The sequence below is a fragment of the Lissotriton vulgaris genome, chromosome 7, assembly GCF_964263255.1.
Source record: "Lissotriton vulgaris chromosome 7, aLisVul1.2, whole genome shotgun sequence".
In the NCBI taxonomy this organism is placed as follows: domain Eukaryota; kingdom Metazoa; phylum Chordata; class Amphibia; order Caudata; family Salamandridae; genus Lissotriton; species Lissotriton vulgaris.
This window is the reverse complement of record NC_141695.1, coordinates 157,422,546-157,445,272: the sequence shown is the minus strand read 5'-3', so window position 1 is coordinate 157,445,272 and position 22,727 is coordinate 157,422,546. Positions and strand designations below refer to the sequence as shown.

Sequence of the window (22,727 nt, the reverse complement as noted above, 5' to 3'; positions counted from 1 at the left end):
ATCGGGTTCAGCAATGCATAAACTACCGGTTGCGCAACTGATGGAAGTGTCAGACAAAGATCCTTCTCCACAGAACAGGCATCAGAGAACATGTAAGATGCAATCCGTCTAGACTGGTCTAAATGACAGGAACCAAGATGTACTTAGTTCCCGTAGGCGAGGTCTGCCCAGATGTTGTACCATGTGGACACGGTATTTGTGCTCCTGGTGTGTTTTTTCCATCTCCTTGGTGACTGGACTGTCCATTGCGTAGCAGAAAAATGACAATCAATTTACCTGCTATTAGAAACAGGATCAGCGGTAGTCATCCAAAAATACTTCTGAATACAGAGTGTATACAGTTTGGTATAACTCCGAGGACTGTCTGAAAGGGGCTTAACTGCCCCGATCCTATGGTCTTAAATAGGTGTACTATACCTGTCGTATCAGACATGTAAAAGATATGATTTACCATTTCTGCGAAATGGAAGGGGCAGTTCGTAGGTATTATTGATTGTACCTCTGGCGAGGACCTTGCTATTTGGAGATCAAAGTCTCCCTGGCGGAGGTTAAGGGCACGGTTTTCTGTAGAAGCGTGGCTTTCATTCTGCTCAGAGTATCAAACTGTATAAAGAAAACATTCAACGAAGGCCATAGTGGCGCCTCCCTGACAGTATTTGTCAGTAAAAACAATACTTGCCTACAGCAAGTAGCCCTGGAGCTCACGGTGACTAGATATGCGATACTCGGAAGCATCCCACAACAACCTTGATCGTTCAGCATCAAGTAACTCCCATTTGAAAGTACTCTAAAAACTGGGGTAATCACGGCTGCCGGAGTACCCCTCAAATGACAGGATTAGTTGGCTACTGAACCATTGCAGGCCTCATGCAGTATGATATCCTGGCATATGAGAGATCCACTTAAAGTGTTCTTACAGTTAGGACCGCTTAGAAGCACTTCCAGATCCCCACTACTGCATCAAAATCTGTATGGTAATTCCCAAGATTCCTTGATGAATTCCTTACCCATCTCTTCATATCTGCCTGCCTGTTAGTGTTCTAGGCAATACAGAAATGAGAAAGTTGTGACCGGAAAAGTTATATGGCCATGGATTAACCACTCTGTGGATGGTGATTCTGCCACAGTAAAACGTAATCTGTCCAGTTTTTCAATACACAGGATTGTATATTTTGCTCTCCTCTGTGCCATTTTCATCTCTTTATCAGTTAGATTGTATGCAGAAAACAGAGATGTACTGTTGATAAAACGCTGAGGCACATAATTTGTGCGCAATGATTGCAGCGTCCAGCTTAATAACATAATAGAAAGTAACTTTGATTCCCTGTGCTGAAGTATGGACAAATCTTGTTCTAGTACATCAATAACAGAAGATACAATGTTTCCCAGTGAATAAATCCTGGATGTTAACATAGTCATACCATTGTCAACTACGGCTAATGCCTTTTCTAAATTAATCCTAACTATTTCTCGTAGTCTCTCCGCTGCTTCTTGTTGGGAGATTTCCCAAATTTCATTATAGGCAGCTTATATGAAATGTTTCTGACGTGGCTTTCTGGGGCCCAATTAAAAGTCCTGTAGGTCCACATCCTCTGTAAGTAAGGATAAGTGTTGTTTCACCTGTGGGAGTGTGAAGGTCTTTAGCCAATCGAGAAAATTACAATTTGTCCCCATGGGAATCACTTAGAAACTTTTCATAAGTCCTTCATTAGTCACAACAGTGATCTATCATTCAAAAAATGCAAGGAAAATACAGTTTTTTACTGTTATTTATTCTTTATAGATTATTTTCTTTATCAAAAGCGTATAAAATGGCAACGTAAATACTACTCTGTATACTGATTTCGTTTCTAGTTATATGTAACACCTTTTGTTTTTAAACACGGAACAACAAAATACCATGTAGAAAGGAATATATCTCAATCAATTTCATTCATTATAACAACACAAAAAAGTGGTAGAATGACAACAAAAAGGTGTTAAGCGTCGACGTTTCGGTCCCTCGTCGGTTTATAAATTCCATAGGACCATCGTCAGGACAAGTTACACAAATGTATCAGAGACCTCCAGCCGAAGGTTCTCAGCACTAAAAGGACAGTAGGACTTAGTGCACTAACGAATTGAGAGGAAGTTAGACGCAGCACCGTGTAAATCAAAGTATTACTTGCCCCTGATTTGTTCTGGCTGGCTAATATACATATTTGCATGGAATAACACGCTTGACTAACTGAAGCTGTTATTATATTTGGACACTACTGCCCTTTATGTTGTCTATCTAGTGTTTTCTCCTCATCTCAGTTCTCCACATTCTTTCCTTTTTGGGCACCCATTGGTAACATATGTCCTTCGTTCACTCCCCCCTGTTCCCGATCTCCCATACTTGAGCTGGGGTAACCGACACGAGCTCGTAGGTAAAAATCCTAATTTATGCTCCCTATTCCCACCCCTCATTTCATCATATCTCACTTCAAAGACGGGTGATTTGTTCTGTAACTCAGTGTGTTAATAGCCGACATCTGATGTGCACTGCAGCGTGTCAACTCAGCCTCCTATCCTTCTACGGTCGGTACATTTAAAGTATAAGTCTAATATCCTATTGTTTTTCAACTCCTTCGGGCTCTGGACTACTTATCAGAAATGAACAAGCACTGGGAATGCCAATCGGGTTACCATCAGCAAGGGCTCCGCCCTCCCCGTTTAAGCAACACTGGAGCACAGTCAGATAAGAACAAACACTCCCTACGGTTTCCCGTCTTGCTCAATGCAAGCGGGTCCAAGGACAGGGCAGATATGGAATTGCTTTGTTTCTCAATCACCTTCCTCTTCGCTGGCGGTGGTGGGAGGGGCTCTGTCAAACGATGCGCCCTGATTCTCGGATCGCCAGGAGTCTGAGGAAAGTCTGTAATGTCACCGGTTGATTTTAAAGCGTCTCTTAGGCATGTACTGTTTTGAAGCCTGAAGGCGTTGTTTCCAGAACATTAGTTAAGCGTAGAAATTACCAAGTTGCCTAAGCATGACTGGCAGAACCGCGGACCCTGTGTCGAAACACTTACGTGTGTGTGTGTGTGAGTGAATGAGGAGGTGTCGTTGCTTAAGGCCCCACCCGTCGTCATCCCTTGCGCAGTTCTGACGCAGGCAGAGAAGGAAGAGATCTGACCTGCCCAGCGGGCTGGCAAGTTGCCTACAAGAGCCAGTTCACTCCTGGTCTTGGCTCGACTCTGACACCACCTTTTCTCCTCGGCAGACGAACAAGAAGGGAAGCGCAGGGATGGAGGCGGGAAAGCTCGAGCAGGTTTTGCGAAACGTGGCCTTGGCGGGAATCCTGTTGGCTGTCCTCCTGACTCAAGGTATATTGTGTGGTGAATACGGTGTTTCTGCTGCCAGGTAATGGTTTGGGGGAGGGAGGGGCATCTGTGCACCTGACTTCTGGCACAGGAAGTCTCGATTACCAGCATCATGTGCATTGGGGGTAAATATTGACGTGACCTCGCATTAGAACTGATGGCCCAAAGGCTAATATATTTGACCATGATAAACTATAAAACTATAATAAATTAAAAGATAATTTCATTTAAAATAGTAAAATATAATTGACCTGCATATAAGAACTGAGCCTTCGTTCTTAAACGTCAATTTGCTTACATACAATGAACATATGTACAAATAGCAATATAAATTAATGCACTATATACATATATATACACACACACACATAGATGTGTGTGTGTGTGTGCTAGAGCGCGCAGTTTTCCCCAGGTCACCCGGGATACCAATTCTCTAACACGCACTGGGCCCTCGGCGTGAAGAACACATTAATTTCGTTTGGGTGAAAACTGGGTGAGGATTTCTCCTCCTGCACGCTGCTAGGAGTAATCAAGTTTGGATTTACCTCTGCTTACCATGCACCCGACTTACCACGGGCGCAATTCCTTGACGGACCTGGAGCTGTTAAGAAAAAGTAGACAGGCCTAACATCCAATACACCTTAAAATCCTTAAAATACTTTCCACAGTTTTGTAAAATGACCACAGACACCTGATTAAGTTCAAGTTTTTATATAAGAATTCAAAGTGAAGAAGCCAAAATAATAAGCGATACACAGAGTAATATATCAAACATCAAAATCAGTACCAAAAGGTAACTTTGCACAAAAATTATGACCATTTAGAATATATGGGAAACTACAGGGAGAAGTTTTAGCACGTACTATTCACTGCAACGTTATACTAGAACATAGGAATGGGATGGGACTTAGAACATGTACTTAACCTAAGTGTTCAGAATATTCTTGCTAAGCTCACTGCAAACCACTAAAGGAAAAGGGGAAAACGGGAACATGCTATGGTTTATAAAATCAATGAATTTCTAAAGGAGAGGGGGAGAGAAGGAACCAACTAAAATTCAGGCACATATAAGTTCAATGGCAATAAGGCAATTACACAGGTAAAAATGCTCTAACAGATCAGGCAAGAGAGAGAAAGAGAGAGAGAGAGAAAAAGAGATACGCAAACCCACAATCTATATTTACCTAATTCAGATTGAAGACCAACCCTGGCCACGGGTCAGTTGGGAAGACGGGGACAGGGACCCTCAGAAAAGGAATGCCAGACTGTGAGCAGGTACAGCTCACGGAGAATAAGGACAGGATACCCCTCAGGTTCGGATCAAGGACTGGGCCTCCCAAGGTACGACCAACACCCACAGCTTCGGACAGCAACGCCTGCGTTACCCCCTCCTGCAAGTAATCCGCCAGAAACCCCGATTGGATTTTCGAATTCCCCAGCAAAGTGCTTCGCCAGCACTTAGGATTTTCCACCCCTTAGGAGATTGTGGAAAGTATGGACAAAGTGCTCCGCAGCACTTTCAGAATGAGCACCTATTGAGATCGTAGGGTCAGTGACAGGTCTGCTACTCGGACAAGTCGGACAATTTTCCTAAGCTAAACTAGGGTAGTTATACAGTTTGGGGACCCTTAGACCACCCATAAATGTTGCAAGTGACAGTTTCCCACATTGTGATTGGTCAGGAGAGGTGGTGCGGTCTTTACCACCTCCTAGAATTCAGTTTCACATGATTAAATATGCAATTTTGAATACCCGCCCCTTAGGTTCACGTTCCCATGCATAGAATACAGCAGTACAGGACAGTTTTCAGTAGGTAGCAACAGTATTGCTTCTTTCAAGGTGAGACTCCGTATTCCCAGCGGTGTTCCCAGGCGCATTGTGCTTCAGGAGCCAGCTGGCTAGGTTTAGCTTCTGCGCAGTTGGAACTTTCTCTGGTCAGGTGACGGTGCCCAGCAGAGCCTCAAGCATGGCTCCGCTCATGAATACCCAGCCCACAAAGACGCGGTACATGAAAAGTAAGCGAAGACAAATTAGAATCATACATAAAATGATCGCACTGTATACCATGATAAAGGAAAACCAACCCTTACTTTTATAATAACTATAGCATTAAGGATTAATGCGAAAGAATAGATAGGCTAAAAGCTGCTGCAGTAAGCAGAGAGCGTGGTAAGAGACAAGCGGCCATATTTAGCATCAATGCGCATGAGCACAGAATCCCTCCAGAATGCGAGTGCGTCACATCACATGGGTATGACCGACGCATGCGCAGACTGAATTTGCGGCAAAGCAGCCATTTTCAGTGCAAGCTTCGTTAGTACGTGAAAAGACAAACAAGCAAGCATCCTAGGGACACCCGCGTGTAGGGGAAAACACCTTACAAATGACGAACAATGGTGTTAATATTATTATGCAATTATAGACGAGGGTTTTGCATACGAGCAAGGCGCTATGCGTGCGAATCCTTGCTCCATCAATCCCCTCTTTGATGATATTTACTATCATCACTACATGAAGGAAACAGATGCCAACTTTTCTCATTCATTCATATCGTCCATTTCGATTTCAATAAACTTATTGTTTAGTTTTCTTTCAGCTTCCCTATGAGAGTGGTGACTTTTCGCCTTTTTATAAATTGCACTCTTCAGCTCTTCTAATTCTAATTCATCAATGTTTCTTTTCACCCCCCTCGGATTGACTGTATATTTCTTTTTACACCTTTGACATTTGCAGCAGATAAAAACGATCAATACAATCACACCTATTATGACTATTGGCATCAGTATTTTCCACAAAATATTTCTACCTAGATTAGTAAACCAACTACCTATAGAGGAGAGACCTCCAGTCAGTCTCGTCCAGGCACTGTCAACCTCCAATGGTTTGAGTTCTCTTTCCAAATTAGTTATGTTCTTCACATATTGTTTTAATTCGATACTTTTGTCAGGAATGTAGGTGCAACAATGTTGCGCTTTCAGCATTCTACAGACTCCGCCCTCTTTTGCTAATAGGGTGTCAAGGGCAAGACGGTTTTGTAAAACCATTGATCTGATCGCAACCATTTCAGTATTGACCAGCAGGAAACCAGCAGCAGTGTCCGTTGATAACCGGTCCACTACTGTAGACAATTTGCAGATTCTATGGGTGTTCAGAACTACCCCCATTCCAGGTATCAGTGCACTAAAAATATCACCTACAATTTCGCCTACACTTTCGCGTCTACTACGCACTAAGCCATTAGTTTCATCATCGCTTCCAGCTGCGTTATTCACATGGTATATTTTCGGGAAAACAATGCCAAAGTAGCAGCTTCCATACCAGTGATCCGGCAATTTGAAATAAGCCTTGTTCCCACATATATAATATATTCCGGGAAACACAGGTTCTGACCCGTTTTTGAAACCCCAACCTCCAATTACCTTATAATTATGTTCACACTCGCTGGAACCGATGAATACATTGTTATAGTACTCTGTCTTTTCCCTATGGATACAAAGTTTCCCCTTTCTTTCAAAATCCAGCAACAAGGCAGGACTGGCTTCGCCTTCTGAGGTGTTGTCCATGTGCTCAGCCCACCTAGGGATTCTATCCTTCTCGTCATTTGCCTTCTTCTGAAACTTTTCTCTCCTTCTGTCTGCCATCTTTATAAACATCTTTTCCTGCTCTTGCAGTGAACAGGTCAGATTGTCTTCTCTTGCTTGATCTAAGTCTATGTTACCTATAGTCAGGAAATATTCTCCCATATAGCGGGTCACATCACTTGTAGTATGTACACGGTTCAAATGTCCTCTAACAGGAAGTTCAGAAAATACTACGTCATCGTTTGAATAATAGTACTGCAAGGTGCTTCTATAGAACAAGCTAGCTAATATACTACAGGAGATTCCATAGGTCAAAGGTAGATGGTGGTATGTCACGCCTTCAGCCACTGAGGTTGGTAGCTTCATGCAGACATAACAGTCCTCTATTTCCATAGCTTCTACATAATGCACTAACAGGTTAGCAAAAACATTTAGATGCGTCCTGTTCTTCATTCTGTGAAAATGTAGTCCATCCTCATCTGGTGCTTCTAAATTAGGTCGTGTGTGTGTCAGTCCTACTCTTTTGTCGCGTCTTTCTAGTCTACGTGGTGTTTCTGCGGTCTGTACAACCCCTACATCTACTGCTTCGGGTTCAGTAGGGGACAAGTTTGGATCTCTACTTATCATAAAGGGCAGAAAAACTGTTAGTCCTATCCACATTACTATTAGCATAGCTACACTACACAAGCATATCTTACAACAGGTTTTGAGACACCCACAGCGGGATCTCCCAGAGACACTCGGATCAGACATTTTAGCTTACAGGTGGCTTTTGCTACCCCTCTTCGTTTCTTTGCACCAAAGGCTCACTTCAGGGCTCCCTTAAGGAGGGTCTTCGTCCGAACTCCGATCAGCAATGGACTCGTTGTCGCTGTTGCCACTGTGGTGAGGCTCGTCAATCTCCTCCAACACAAAGTACGTCCATTCAGGGCTCCGATACAGTCGGTTCTGTTTCTTTATTCTGTCGCTCTTTCTCAGCGATTTGCCTTGGGCTGCATTCCTTTCACTTAAAGCCCTTTTTCGGTCTTTATCGTTTTCTTCGACTGTCTTTAGTCTGAGCCTTAGTCTTTTGACGTATCGAGGTGTACTTCTTCCTCCGTGCCTCCCAGTGGTTGAGGAGACTTCTCCTTCTTCGTGCACTCTTTTCACTTTTTGTTGTGGCACTTCTGATTCCCTGCCTGTCTGACTAGTTCCAGGTCTTTCGTCTATTTCTTCTGCCTGGTCCCTATTCTGTCCCTGCTCAGATTCAAATCGCACTTTCTTTTTGTTTCTGGTTACTGTTGTTTCCGTTGTCTGAGCACTTTGATCTAGTTCTATCTGTTCCTGTTCATGCTCTTCGATCTCTTCGTTTTCTTCTGCATGAACGTCAACTCTAACTTCTAACTGTCCCTTTCTCGGCTCCGGAGTTTCAGGAGGAGTCTCGAGATCTTGATCTGACCCTACTTGGCCTATGTCCTGATCAGGTGTGTTATGGCTTTCGGTGACCTGACCTGCTCCTTCTATTTCTGACTCACCTGGACTATCCCACTCACTGTCTAAGTAAGAATATTTTCGGGTTCGTATTGGATCATGAACCGGTTCGTCGGCGGGATACCATTCAACGTCTTGACTTGTGCTCGGCAGTTCGATGTCAGCTAGCTCCGGACTCTCTTCCTCGGAGGTCTCTTCAGCTGTGCTGCCTTCAGCTCCAGTCGCGTTTTCTCCAGATACCCGCTTTGTGTGGCTGGCGTGGATCCACTTCGGTACACCAGCGCACTTCACAGCAGTGGTAGTGACGAGGATCACTTGTCGTCGCTTTCCCCACCTTGGCTTCAAGCAGCTGCTCCGGGTGTGTTTCTTTAACACCACCCAGTCTCCTGGCTGCAGGTTGTGTGCTGGAGTCTTTGGCCACTCGTCTTCAGTCTCTCCAATCTGCTGAGAGAGAGAACGCACTTGGTCACCCAGCTGCTTGCAGTATTCTAGCACCATATCATCAGAAATGCTTAGCAGTTTGTTTCCGGGTACCCATGCCTGGCGCATCACTCTTCCCATCAACACTTCATGGGGACTCAGGCCAGTCTTTCGATTCGGGATACTTCTCAGACTCATCAGCACCAGGGGTAAAGCTTCTATCCAGTTCATTTTTGTGGAATCACACATTTTCCCCAGTCTGGACTTCAGAGTGCCATTTATTTGTTCCACTACCCCAGAAGCCTCTGGGTGGTAGGCACAGTGCAGTCTTTGCTTCATTTTGAATGCTCTACAGAGTTCCAATAGGACATCGTTGGCAAAATGCCCACCTTGGTCCGTTTCGATCGTCTCTGGGATCCCATACCTAGGTATCAACTCCCTGAGCAATAGTTTGGCTGTGGTTATAGCGTCATTTTTCTTAGCTGGATATGCTTCCACCCACCTAGAGAATAGACAAACTATGACTAAAACATATCTGTATCCGTTGCATCTGGGCATGGTTATGAAGTCTGCCTGGATTCTTACGAAGGGACCTACTGCCTTTCCAATAGTACTCTGTTTCACTACTGTCTTCTTTCCTGCATTGAATTGCTGACACACTAGGCACCTCTGGCAAAGCCTTTCCGCCTGGTCCCTGAACTTTGAATTACAGAACACCTGTTCAAACACCCGACACATCGCATCTCTTCCCATATGTGTTGGCTCATGTATCATTCTGACCATGGGGTCGATCAAGCTATCAGGCAGTACAGGCACCCCCTCCGGATTTACCACCACACCATCTTCTCGCAACTCGCACTCCTTTGCGGCCCACCTGCCTTTTTCTTGCCTGTCTGTGGCTTGTTGTATCTCTCTTAATTCTTCCCACGTTGACACATTATCAAACAACATAAGTTGGCAGCTGGTTCCATCCCACCGGGCAATTTGTAGGGACATCTGGTGACGGGCACAAAATTGTGCAATTTGGTCAGCGTACCTATTACCGGCAGTCACATCATCATTTCCAGATCTGTGAGCCGCACACTTGACCACAGCCAATTCTTTGGGTAATTGGATAGCTTCAAGTAATTCATGCACCACCTTCCCATTTCGGATAGGTGTGCCTGAGGAAGTCATGAATTCTCTTTGTAACCACAATTGGCCGAAGTCATGAACAACCCCGAAACAGTACTGACTGTCTGTGTAAACAGTAATTCTTTTGTTCTTTCCCCTCTTGCATGCTCGAGTTAACGCGATGAGCTCCGCCACTTGTGCAGATTTCACCTCGCGCATGTAAGATGCCTCGACGACTCCTGTCAGTGTAACCACAGCATAGGCAGCACTCAGACTCCCACTTTCATGTCTCAAACACGAGCCATCCACAAACATTGTTTTATCCCCGTCCCGTAGTGCTATTTCACGGATGTCAGGACGGGGCTTGGTGCTATATTCAGTCAGATCGATGCAATTATGTTCCCCGTCCTCATCAGATTCTGCATCCAGAGGAACAGGTAACAGTGTCGCAGGATTTAGGACATTGCACCGGGAAATAGTTACATTTTCAGCACCAATCAAAATTCTCTCATACTTAGTCAGCCGACTAGGTGTGAGGTACTGGGTCTTAGTTCTAGTCAGTAGGATGACAACAGAGTGAGGAACATAGACAGTGACGGGATGTCCCATGACAATGCTCTCACTCTGTTCTAGACTGACACAAGTAGCAGCAACGGCTTTTAAGCAGCCAGGCAGTCCAGCGGCCACTGGGTCTAAGGTGGCCGAAAAGTAGGCTACTGGTCGTCTGACTGATCCGTGCCCCTGGGTCAGGACTGAAAGAGCACAATTTTCTCTGGTGTCACAGAACAGTTCAAAGGGTTTAGTGTACTCAGGCATACCCAATGCAGGTGCGGTACATAGACAGTTTCTCAGAGTTACCCAAGCATTCATGCTCTCACTGTCCCAGTGGACAGGGTCTTCCACTCCTTTCTTTGTCATATTTATCAGGGGTCGGGCTAGAGCCGCAAACCCTACAATCCATTGTCTGCAGTAACCCACAACTCCCAAGAACATTCTCACTTCTTTCTGGGTGGTGGGCAGTTCCATTGCTTTAATTATTTTGATCCTTTCGGTAGTGACCTTCCTGATTCCCTTTTCTATCTGGTGCCCCAGATATTTTACTGAGTTTTTACAGAATTGTAATTTGTCAGGCGACACTTTATGTCCTCCTTTTCCTAGGTGATTCAGCAAGGCAATTGTGTCAGTGACACAGTCAGACTGGGTTTTAGATGCCACTAACAGGTCATCTATGTACTGCACCAAAACAGACTCTCTTGGCAGCACTAGGGATTCAAGGCACTTTTTCAGTATCTGGTTGAAAATCGATGGACTTTCAGTGTACCCTTGAGGGACACGATTCCAGACATAGATATGACTGTCAAATTCAAAACTGAAAAGGAACTTGCTTTCTGGGTGCAATGGGATGGAAAAGAATGCGTGGCACAGATCGATGACAGTGAACCATTCTGCGTTCCAAGGAATCTGGTAGAGTATCACTGCAGGGTTGGGTACAATAGGACAGCAAGGCACAACAATTTGGTTTACCTTGCGCAAATCTTGCACCACCCGGTACTTCCCACTAGGCTTTTTGATCCCAATGATAGGCGAATTACAGGGGCTGCTCAGCACTTCCTCTATTATTTCTGCTTCGAGCAACCTCGTGATTTCAGTCGCTACTCCTGCCTTCACTTCTGCACTCATTTTGTACTGCCTGGTTTTGGGGTATACAGCATTTGTTTTTATTGTTACTTTAACCGGGTCCACATTTGCCATCAGGCCTACATCTTTTCCTGTGAAATCCCACACTTCGGGTACTACCCTTAGCTGGAGTTCCTCAGGTAAGTCCTCAATTGTCAAAGGCTTAATGTCAGCATCTTGTCTGACTAACATCAGTTTGTACAGGCCATCTTCATCGGGGGTCTGAATTTCGACGCCATTTGGTGTGCAATAAATGGTACAACGCATCTTGCACAACAAATCACGTCCTAGTAGATTTACAGGACTGGAATCACAGACCACAAATCTGTGCATTTCCTTGAAATTTCCTATAGAAATCTCCATTGGTTCAGTTACAGGGGTACTTATTATCTGATTTGATACGCCCACTACTTGGATCGCTTCTCCCGAGAGGGGTAGGTTAGGAACATCCACTGTTCTTACAGTGGATCTGGTAGCACCAGTGTCCAACAGAAAGGTGACGTCTCTTCCTTCAACCTTTCCTTCAATGTATGGTCCAGTCTGGTCTACCGGTAAGGAGGCGCCAAGTACGCACTCCTCATCCTCCCCTCTCAGGCCCCGTCAATCTTGATCTTCACAAAGGAAGGTATCACTTAGCAAGTACTGTGGAATGACTGCATTTCTTTCACTCTCAACCTCCCATACTTCCGCCCTCTCATTCTGCTGACCCTGACTCTTAAAATTCTGTCTAGGAGCGCGAGGTACTGGAGGTAATTTTACCTGTTGCTGGGTTTTCCTTGTCCCCTCTTTCGGTACCTGTGGATTTAAACCATTTACAGGAGCATTACCGGCCTGTAGGTGTGGACACTCGTCTCTCCAATGCCCCATCTGGCCGCACCCATGGCACGGAAACTTTTTCATGGCCTCTTCACGACTCATTTTAGGTCTGGGCTTTCCTCCCCCCCCAGAATTGGTATTCGGAACATTATTATCAGAAGTAATTTTACTTAACTGTTTTTCTTGCTGTTCAGCTAATTTTACCTGAGCCCACATCACCTTTTCCTTGAGGGCTTTCTTTTTATTTTCAATTTCATCTTCGCAGTATTTTGCATATTTCAGGACATCATCTATGGGCTTTCCCTGCCAACTGATTTTGTTATCTCGAATCCATTGTGATATTTCAGGCCTTAATCCTAGCACAAACCTATAACTGAAATGCGTCATGTCTTTCATGTCTACATTATCAATACCACTGTAAGTTTTGAATACCTGCAGTAACCTTTCATAAAATGAATGCACTGTTTCATCCCGTTCTTGGGTGGTTCTATCTATTCTGGTCCAATCTGTTTCCTTTGCTGGCACCTTTTTCTTAAGGTACTGTATGACCTGGTCATATTTCCTCATTACATCCGGTGAAGGGGCCCCCGTTCTCTCATCTCTGGGATATTCATCATTTGGCCAATCAATTTCTATCTTACATTCGGTCCATAGATCTACAGGGACCACAATGTCGAAAAACCCATCCAGGTCTTTCAGCAGACATTTCTGAACTTTTATGAAACGTTCCACCTGTCTGTACCAGTCAACTGGTTTCTCACGTAGTTTCGGGAAGTCGTTTGTAAATGACACAATGTCTTGTCTGGACCAAGGGACATGGACATATTTTCCTCCCGGGACCTCTCTCATGGGACACAATTTTTCTGTTGGGGTTACTTCCTTTAATACGAATTCTGAAGTTACTGACCCAGCCCTGCTGCCTTCCTTCTTCTTTGCCCACCTTGTTCTCCACTTCCCCACTTCACCCCATTTCTGCAGGAGTTTCAACAATTCTTTTACTTGGATCTGTTTCCCCATTACATTCAGGCTTTCTAAGTCCTTGTCTGAAAAGTCCACTCTGTAGGGTTTCTGAAGGATTTTGGAGCGACTAACATCAACGCCCATTTCTGCGGCTGCATCCATTATCTTTTCGTGGAGCACCCTGGCACTCCGGGTAAGATTTTTACTGATGAATAGTAACTCTTCTTCATTATACGAGCTCAGGCGCTCAACTCCCACGTTCCCAGCCATCATTTCTTCTATTTCTATTCTTAATTTATATATTTCCAATGTTTTAGGTTGAGAAGTGGTCTCTTTCTCTATCTCCTTTGTCCACCTGTCTAATTCTTCAGGGGAAACTAAAGAGGCGTTCCTGATTCCAGATGCACTTTCAATCACCACTTCCTTTTGTCTAGGCTGACTTCTTGCCCCTACTATACTGGCCCTTGGCTCCCTTATGGGCAAATCCATTAAACTTCCAGATTCACACTCACTTTCCTGATCCTCATCTATGAACACTTCTTTCCTCGGGGTCTGGAAGCTAGTAGTAGGCAGCATTGGGGTGATGACAGGAGGAAGGGGACTAATCAAGTCATTTTTATACATTGGGATAGCAGGACCAATAGTTACCGGGATGGTCAAGGCCTCAGGATGGGGATGCATCTGTGCAATGGTTCTGGCTAAGTCCTCTCGCTGTCTAGTCAGGACTTCTCTCTCCTTTTCCTGCAACCCCCTTCCAGCAGAGTTGCCATGCAATACCTGAGGTACTAAGGACGGATAGATATTCGGGGCAGTCGGGGCAACCAATCGAGGGGGACTTTCCCCGAATGGCTGATAATTCGGGACTGTGGGCTTAGGTCTGCAAAACTCATCCCTTCCACTATATTTACTGCTTGTAGCTGTCCCGTCTGAATCACTTTCCCTCCTACTTCGGGGGTAATTGGTAACAGAGTTTTGGGAATGCGCCGAATCTGATTCTGCTACATAGGGAGGTGGATCCTTCATTAACAGGTCTTCCAGGTGTTCGTCTTCTACATCCCCCATAGGTGCTAGGTGATGGGTTTTTGCTTTACATTTTCCTCTTTTCTCCTCTAATACTCCCATCATGGGGAACAGCCCTTCAGTTAACATAGACTGCCTCCACTGTTTCATTTTCTGCTCTTTGGTTGGCGTTGGAAGTCTGGGATACCACCTACTCACTCCTTTATCCATTCGGGGTTTATCTCGCTCTGCAGCCTCAATCTCCCATTCCTCCAAAGCTTCGTACTGGGTCAACCTAGGTCTAGGGTGTAATTCGTTCATGCGGGTCCTTAAGTTAAACAGGATCCGACCATTAAATGTACCTTCAACAGGGAATGCCAGGACTCCGTCATCTACAGTATACTTTGCCCAATTTTCTAGCCAGAGACAAGTGTGATACCCTTTATCAAACATCATAAAAGAGGCAGGGGTATTTGGCGGGGGAATGAGTACGCCTTCCCTCGTTCTAATGGGCTTGTCAGTTTTGAAAAAATTCTTTACTTTATCCGAGAATGACAATTTTCTCTTTATTCCATACATCATGTGCGGTCTACCTCGTATAAGCTGATCCTTATGAAATCCTAGGTACTTTGGATTCGGTATGAAGTCTGGATACCACATACAACTCTCCAGACTCGCTTCTAACTCGGCTTGATTAATTTTGTTTACTTTCGTGCTTCCAATGCTAGCGCGACTTCTATTTCGCGCCACCCAATCAGGTCAGAGAATACAACTACGGTCAACCAATGGGTGCGCGGCCTTTTCGCAAGACAGAGTCTCCCGTTTCGGCACTCACCCCTCCTTCACAAATTCAGCTCCGCTACCCGCCCGCTGTTCTGACCAATACCAGCGCGGCACGGAGTGACGTCAGAGCAGCTCTCCGACTGACTCCCGCCTTCACAAGGTAACGGAAACTTTTTACTCTCTCTAAAGTGCGAGTGCAGGTCTTAGTTAACAACACACAACGTTTGCCACTATGTCTGAGTGTTCTAAAGAGAGAAAAGACTTTTCTTTCGCTACTAGTAAACCACTTCTGTCTACTTTTCATTCACTCTGGATAGACTTCTTTGCCTGTCCCTTCACACTAGTAAATCTAGAACCCGTTATTCTTCTGACTCATCCACCTTGATCGGGGATATGTACTGAGCCAGGATTTCACCAGCGAACTATTTTACTTACCAGACAAGCCTCGGAGACCCTATTACTCCTCCCGTATGCGACCCTTACTAGGTGATATCGCAATGAAAGTTTTATAATGGACTCGTAGCTATCATTCACTCCAGAAACAAAGGTCCTAATTAGTGCTTCCAGTTATCCTTAACCCTGCACTAATGTCTCAAACCTAGTGACTTCAACAGCTAACCGGATTCTACTCACCGTTAGCTAAAATACTTCCCCGGGGATTCAGACTACACTGAACATTTACAAACAATTCTGGATTAATTCAACATGCAGTATTTATAACAGCAATGCAAATTCATGAACATTTACATATAAAAACACATTTCAAAAATATTGTAAAAATACAGTAACAATCAGCATACAGTAACAATCAGCAGCACGTTTTTGTATTCACGGCTATCCTGCCTACCTAATCCAACTAGTCCAAACCATCCTCTGCTAGCCAGAAATTACTGCTAGAGCGCGCAGTTTTCCCCAGGTCACCCGGGATACCAATTCTCTAACACGCACTGGGCCCTCGGCGTGAAGAACACATTAATTTCGTTTGGGTGAAAACTGGGTGAGGATTTCTCCTCCTGCACGCTGCTAGGAGTAATCAAGTTTGGATTTACCTCTGCTTACCATGCACCCGACTTACCACGGGCGCAATTCCTTGACGGACCTGGAGCTGTTAAGAAAAAGTAGACAGGCCTAACATCCAATACACCTTAAAATCCTTAAAATACTTTCCACAGTTTTGTAAAATGACCACAGACACCTGATTAAGTTCAAGTTTTTATATAAGAATTCAAAGTGAAGAAGCCAAAATAATAAGCGATACACAGAGTAATATATCAAACATCAAAATCAGTACCAAAAGGTAACTTTGCACAAAAATTATGACCATTTAGAATATATGGGAAACTACAGGGAGAAGTTTTAGCACGTACTATTCACTGCAACGTTATACTAGAACATAGGAATGGGATGGGACTTAGAACATGTACTTAACCTAAGTGTTCAGAATATTCTTGCTAAGCTCACTGCAAACCACTAAAGGAAAAGGGGAAAACGGGAACATGCTATGGTTTATAAAATCAATGAATTTCTAAAGGAGAGGGGGAGAGAAGGAACCAACTAAAATTCAGGCACATATAAGTTCAATGGCAATAAGGCAATTACACAGGTAAAAATGCTCTAACAGATCAGGCAAGAGAGAGAAAGAGAGAGAGAGAGAAAAAGAGATACGCAAACCCACAATCTATATTTACCTAATTCAGATTGAAGACCAACCCTGGCCACGGGTCAGTTGGGAAGACGGGGACAGGGACCCTCAGAAAAGGAATGCCAGACTGTGAGCAGGTACAGCTCACGGAGAATAAGGACAGGATACCCCTCAGGTTCGGATCAAGGACTGGGCCTCCCAAGGTACGACCAACACCCACAGCTTCGGACAGCAACGCCTGCGTTACCCCCTCCTGCAAGTAATCCGCCAGAAACCCCGATTGGATTTTCGAATTCCCCAGCAAAGTGCTTCGCCAGCACTTAGGATTTTCCACCCCTTAGGAGATTGTGGAAAGTATGGACAAAGTGCTCCGCAGCACTTTCAGAATGAGCACCTATTGAGATCGTAGGGTCAGTGACAGGTCTGCTACTCGGACAAGTCGGACAATTTTCCTAAGCTAAACTAGGGTAGTTATACAGTTTGGGGACCCTTAGACCACCCATAAATGTTGCAAGTGACAGTTTCCCACATTGTGATTGGTCAGGAGAGGTGGTGCGGTCTTTACCACCTCCTAGAATTCAGTTTCACATGATTAAATATGCAATTTTGAATACCCGCCCCTTAGGTTCACGTTCCCATGCATAGAATACAGCAGTACAGGACAGTTTTCAGTAGGTAGCAACAGTATTGCTTCTTTCAAGGTGAGACTCCGTATTCCCAGCGGTGTTCCCAGGCGCATTGTGCTTCAGGAGCCAGCTGGCTAGGTTTAGCTTCTGCGCAGTTGGAACTTTCTCTGGTCAGGTGACGGTGCCCAGCAGAGCCTCAAGCATGGCTCCGCTCATGAATACCCAGCCCACAAAGACGCGGTACATGAAAAGTAAGCGAAGACAAATTAGAATCATACATAAAATGATCGCACTGTATACCATGATAAAGGAAAACCAACCCTTACTTTTATAATAACTATAGCATTAAGGATTAATGCGAAAGAATAGATAGGCTAAAAGCTGCTGCAGTAAGCAGAGAGCGTGGTAAGAGACAAGCGGCCATATTTAGCATCAATGCGCATGAGCACAGAATCCCTCCAGAATGCGAGTGCGTCACATCACATGGGTATGACCGACGCATGCGCAGACTGAATTTGCGGCAAAGCAGCCATTTTCAGTGCAAGCTTCGTTAGTACGTGAAAAGACAAACAAGCAAGCATCCTAGGGACACCCGCGTGTAGGGGAAAACACCTTACAAATGACGAACAATGGTGTTAATATTATTATGCAATTATAGACGAGGGTTTTGCATACGAGCAAGGCGCTATGCGTGCGAATCCTTGCTCCATCATGTGTATATTGTCTACTGGTATATATTATCTACTGGCAGGAGTGAGAATACGGGTGAAATGGGGAGCAGATACTAATAGAGGGAGAGGGGACGGGTGAAGAGGAAAGAAGAGGCAAATCTGTGAGGCTGCGACTGATAGTTAATGAAGAAGCCTAGAGAGGCAAAAGGATGAAAGGAAGAGCCAGGAGTGGTGCCCGGGAGGGGATCGGCTGATTAAAAGAGAGCAATGACCAAAGGCGGTGGAAGGAGCATGGAATTTAGAGCAGGAACTATTGAGGGAGGGGCAACGGGACAGCAGGGATGAAAAGAGGAGCCCGGACTACTGGGGAGAGACGGGTGAAAAGGTGAGCAGAGGATGAGTGAGTGGTGAGGGGACAGACTTCTGAAAGAAGCGCAGGAGGCAGTGTGGGAGCGGGGACAGACGGGTGAAATGGAGAGCGGATACCAACGAGCGAGAGGCAGGACAGACGGACGCGAGTGAAATCAGGGGGTCGGGGGCGTCAGAAAGGTGAATGGATAACAAATACCAGCGAGGGGAGAGTGGCAGACGAGAGGATGGTCCACCGATGCTACTGAGCAGGAGAGGACGGGGTGAAGGGGAGAGCAGGGACCACTCACCCCAGAGTTGACTGACTGGCACGAACCAGCGAGGGGGTTAGGGACAGACGTGTTTAAAGAGAGCAGGGGCTAATGAGGGAGAGGCGACATGCAGGGGGCAGGGCAGGGATGTGTGAGTGGAAAGTGGTAGACTGGTGAAAGGAGAGGAAGAATTAGTAGGGCAGATGATTGAAAGGGACGAGGACCTAATGAGAGATGGAGTGGGGGCAGATGGATAAAAGGAGATCAGAGACTAATGAGCAAGAGATAGATTTTGCACTGATAAAAAGGACATCAGGAAGAGACAAGGGAGTGAGAATACGGGTGAAATGGGGAGTAGACACTAATGAGGGAGAGGGGACGGGTGAAGAGGAAAGATGAGGTAAATCTGTGAGGCTGCGACTAATAGTAAATGAAGAAGCCTAGAGAGGTAAAAGGATGAAAGGAAGAGCTGTAAGTGGTGCCCGGGAGGGGATCGGCTGATTAAAAGAGAACAGTGACCAAAGGCGGTGGAAGGAGCATGGAATTTAGAGCAGGAACTATTGAGGGAGGGGTAATGGGCTGGTGTGTAGGACAGCAGGGATGAAAAGAGGAGCCCGGACTACTTGTGAGAGATATTGGTGCAGAGGACCAGTGAGTGGGGAGGGGACAGACTTCTGAAAGAAGTGCAGGAGGCAGTGTGGGAGCGGGGACAGACGGGTGAAATGGAGAGCGGATACCAACGAGGGAGAGGCGGGACATATGGACACGAGTTAAACCAGGGGGTCGGGCGTCAGAATGGTCAATGGATAACAAATACCTTCTGTTCCTTCTTTCTGCACCTCTTTGCTTCTTTCTGTATCTCACTTGCCTCTTTCAGTACCTCTGTTGCTTTTTTTCCTCAGATCTCTTGCCTCTTTCAGCACCTCTGTTGCTTCTTTCTGCAACTCTCCTACCTTTTTCTGTAACCCTCTACCCTCTTTCTGCAACTCTCTTGCCTCTTTCTACCCCTCTCTTCCCTCTGTCTGTACCACTCCTGCCTCTTTCTGTACATCTGAGTTAGAGGTAGTTTTAATCCCCCTGCCCTATTATTTACTAGTAGAAAACTAAACAATTGCCAATACTGTTCTCTTCAATCATTCTTTTTAACCATGGCACATTGGATTTAAACACAACGTAGGTACAAGTCCGGTTGCTCCCTGTGGGACTTCGGACCGGGGTTGCGACAGTATTGCGGGGTTCTCAAAAAGATTCGCACACACTGGGGTACTGGGTAGTGCAGGTTTTATTGCTTTATACAGGCGTCGTTTACGAATAGGCACTCTGTAAAAGGGTAGGGGTGAGTCCGCCTCCTCCGTTCTGGCCCGACCTCCTATTCCTCGCCAGTCCCAAGGTCTTCTGGGCGTTGTAGGCCTTTTCCCTGCCGTCCTGCTGGCCTTTGGGCTCCGGTATCCCAGAAAGGAAAGAAAGAAAACAAAGTACGCTTCAGTACTAGTGCTGAGCCAAACGTTCCACGGGTAAGGGAGTGAGGGGAATCACACGTGCAAGACCCAAATCTGACTGTGGGACGTGAACCCTTGAGAAAACCCCAAGGGTGTGTAGGGGGGGTTTTACTTTATGCGGGTTTCCCTCGGCTACCCGTTTCCCACGCTCTGGTGTCGGACCGTACCTGGGTGAGCCACACTTCCGTGTTAGTGTGGCTGGGCGATGCGCGTCCCGCAGAGCCCCCTGGCTTCTCGCGGTACTCCACCTCTGGTCTGTAGACTGGTCCCGCCGCCGGCTTCCTCCTTGGAATCGTCCCGTAACTCAGACTCGTCTCCGACTCCGTCCGGCTCCACCTTCCTGCTTTCTCTCCGCTCTCCTTGTCCTCCGACCTCTGATCTTGATCTTCCTCCGACCTCCGCTCTTGATCTTCCTCCGACCTCCGCTCTTGATCTTCCTCCGACCTCCGCTCTTGATCTTCCTCCGACCTCCGCTCTCGATCTTCCTCCTCCTCCGTCCACTCGACTCCGCTCTCTCTCCACTCGCTCCACCAACCTCCAACTCCGCCTCCGGGTGTCTCGCACACCTGGCTGGACTCCGGAATGGGTTTTACGTCGTCGGGACGGGCGTGGCGCCAATCCGTCTCCGCCCCCTTAAAGGTGTAGTCCTGTAGGCTCACGGCTGCAGGGTGTCTCCGGACGATGTCAGGTGTATTCCAGGCCTCGGTGTTCTGTGAAGAGAAAGTAGACACATTACTAGGCAGACCAGGGGGGCCCTCGTCGGGGTCCCCCGCGTCACACATCCCCCCCCTAGGATTCTCCCGATCGGGGAGAGGGTAACGAGACAGGAAGTCCGCATGGACGTTCTCGGCCCCCTTCTGGTGCCGGACCTGAAACCGAAAGGGCTGCAAGGCCAGGAACCAGCGCATGACGCGAGGGTTGTTCGAAATGTTCCGAGCCATCCATATGAGAGGGGCATGGTCCGTGTACAACAGGAAAGAGCGCCCTTCAAGGTAGTAGCGTAGCTTGTCCACCGCCCACCTGATGGCCAGGCACTCCTTTTCAATAGTCGGGTACCTAACCTCCCTCGGAAACAGCTTCCGACTGATGTAGAGAATGGGGCGGAGACCGCCCTCCCCAGAGTCCTGGGACAACACCGCCCCGATACCAAAGTCAGAGGCATCCGTATGCAATACAAAAGGCTTGTTAAAGTTGGGCGAAGTAAGAACCGGCCTGGTGGTGATGGCTTTTTTTAGGGTCTGGAAGGCAGTCCACATGGCCGGCGACGGGTTGTGGAAGTCCAGGCGGGCCTTGGTTTTCCTGAGGGTATTGGTCAGGGGCGCCGCGACCTCAGAAAAGGAGGGAATAAAACGCCGGTAATACCCAACCAAACCCAAAAAGGCACGCATGTCCTTAAGAGACTTCGGAAACGGGGTTTCCGCGATAGCCCGAACCTTTTCTACCTGAGGTTCAATGAGTCCGTGACCTAGAAGGTACCCCAAATATTTCACTTTATGGTACCCGATCCTGGACTTCCTGGAATTGACATGTAGACCTGCCGATTCGAGCAAACTGAACACGGTATCCAGATGTTGCAAGTGTGTCTCCCAAGAGGGACTGAAGATGATGATGTCATCAAGATAAGCGGAGCAATATTGATGATGCCCCCTTAGAACCGTGTTCATGAGTCTCTGGAACGTGGCGGGCGCCCCATGTAGACCGAAGGGCAAAACCGTAAACTCGAACAGCCCCTCCGAGGTGGAAAAGGCCGTCTTTTTCCTGTCCTCTTCGCGCAGGGGCACCTGCCAGTACCCCTTCGTCAGGTCCAGAGTACTGATATATTTTGCCTCCCCGAGTTTCTCGATGAGCTCATCGATCCGGGGTATGGGGTAGGAATCACAAGCCGACACTTCGTTTAATGCCCGGAAGTCCATGCAAAAACGGCTGCTGCCGTCTGGTTTGGGCACCATGACTATGGGCGACGACCACTCACTCCGGGAAGGCCGTATCACCCCTAACCTGAGCATTTCTGCCACCTCTTTTGCTATGGCCTCCCGCTTAGCCTCAGGGATTCTATACGGTCGTTGCTTGACCACGGTACCAGGCGGCGTCTCAATTCGGTGCTCAGCCAAAGAGGTTTTTCCCGGAAGGTCCGAGAAGATGGATGCGTGTTTCCTCAGTACCGGACGGAGGCCCTTCTGCTCAGCCTCAAACAATTCCTCGCTGACAACCAAGTCCTCCATCGTGGAGCTGAGGGGCTTGGCGGGATTCAGGACCAGATGGGCCGCCCTGGGTGGGGTTCCCAGCCATTTTTTTAGGAGATTTATGTGAAAAATCTGAGTCTTTCTGCTGGTGAGACGGAGACGATATGTCGTTTTACCGATCGTCTCAATGACCTCATAGGGGCCCTGCCACTCGTTACTAAACTTTTTGGACATTGATGGCAGCAACACCAGGGCCCAGTCACCTACTTTTAGCGACCTCCACTTTTTCCCCTTGTTATAATGGGTCTGTTGGTGCTTCTGAC

The 22,727-nt window shown here is 46.5% G+C and overlaps 1 protein-coding gene across 1 annotated transcript in view; it reads left to right on the top strand.

The window, feature by feature from the left end:
* The first annotated feature begins 2,781 nt into the window (after positions 1 to 2,781).
* LOC147701049 (ly6/PLAUR domain-containing protein 3-like) overlaps positions 2,782 to 22,727 on the top strand; it is a 179,958-nt gene continuing 160,012 nt past the window's right edge. Inside the window, exon 1 of the mRNA XM_086929845.1 lies at positions 2,782 to 3,347. Within this exon, the coding sequence (XP_086785971.1) occupies positions 3,269 to 3,347 (79 nt within the window). The 5' untranslated portion in view covers positions 2,782 to 3,268. The remainder of the gene's footprint in view (positions 3,348 to 22,727) is intronic.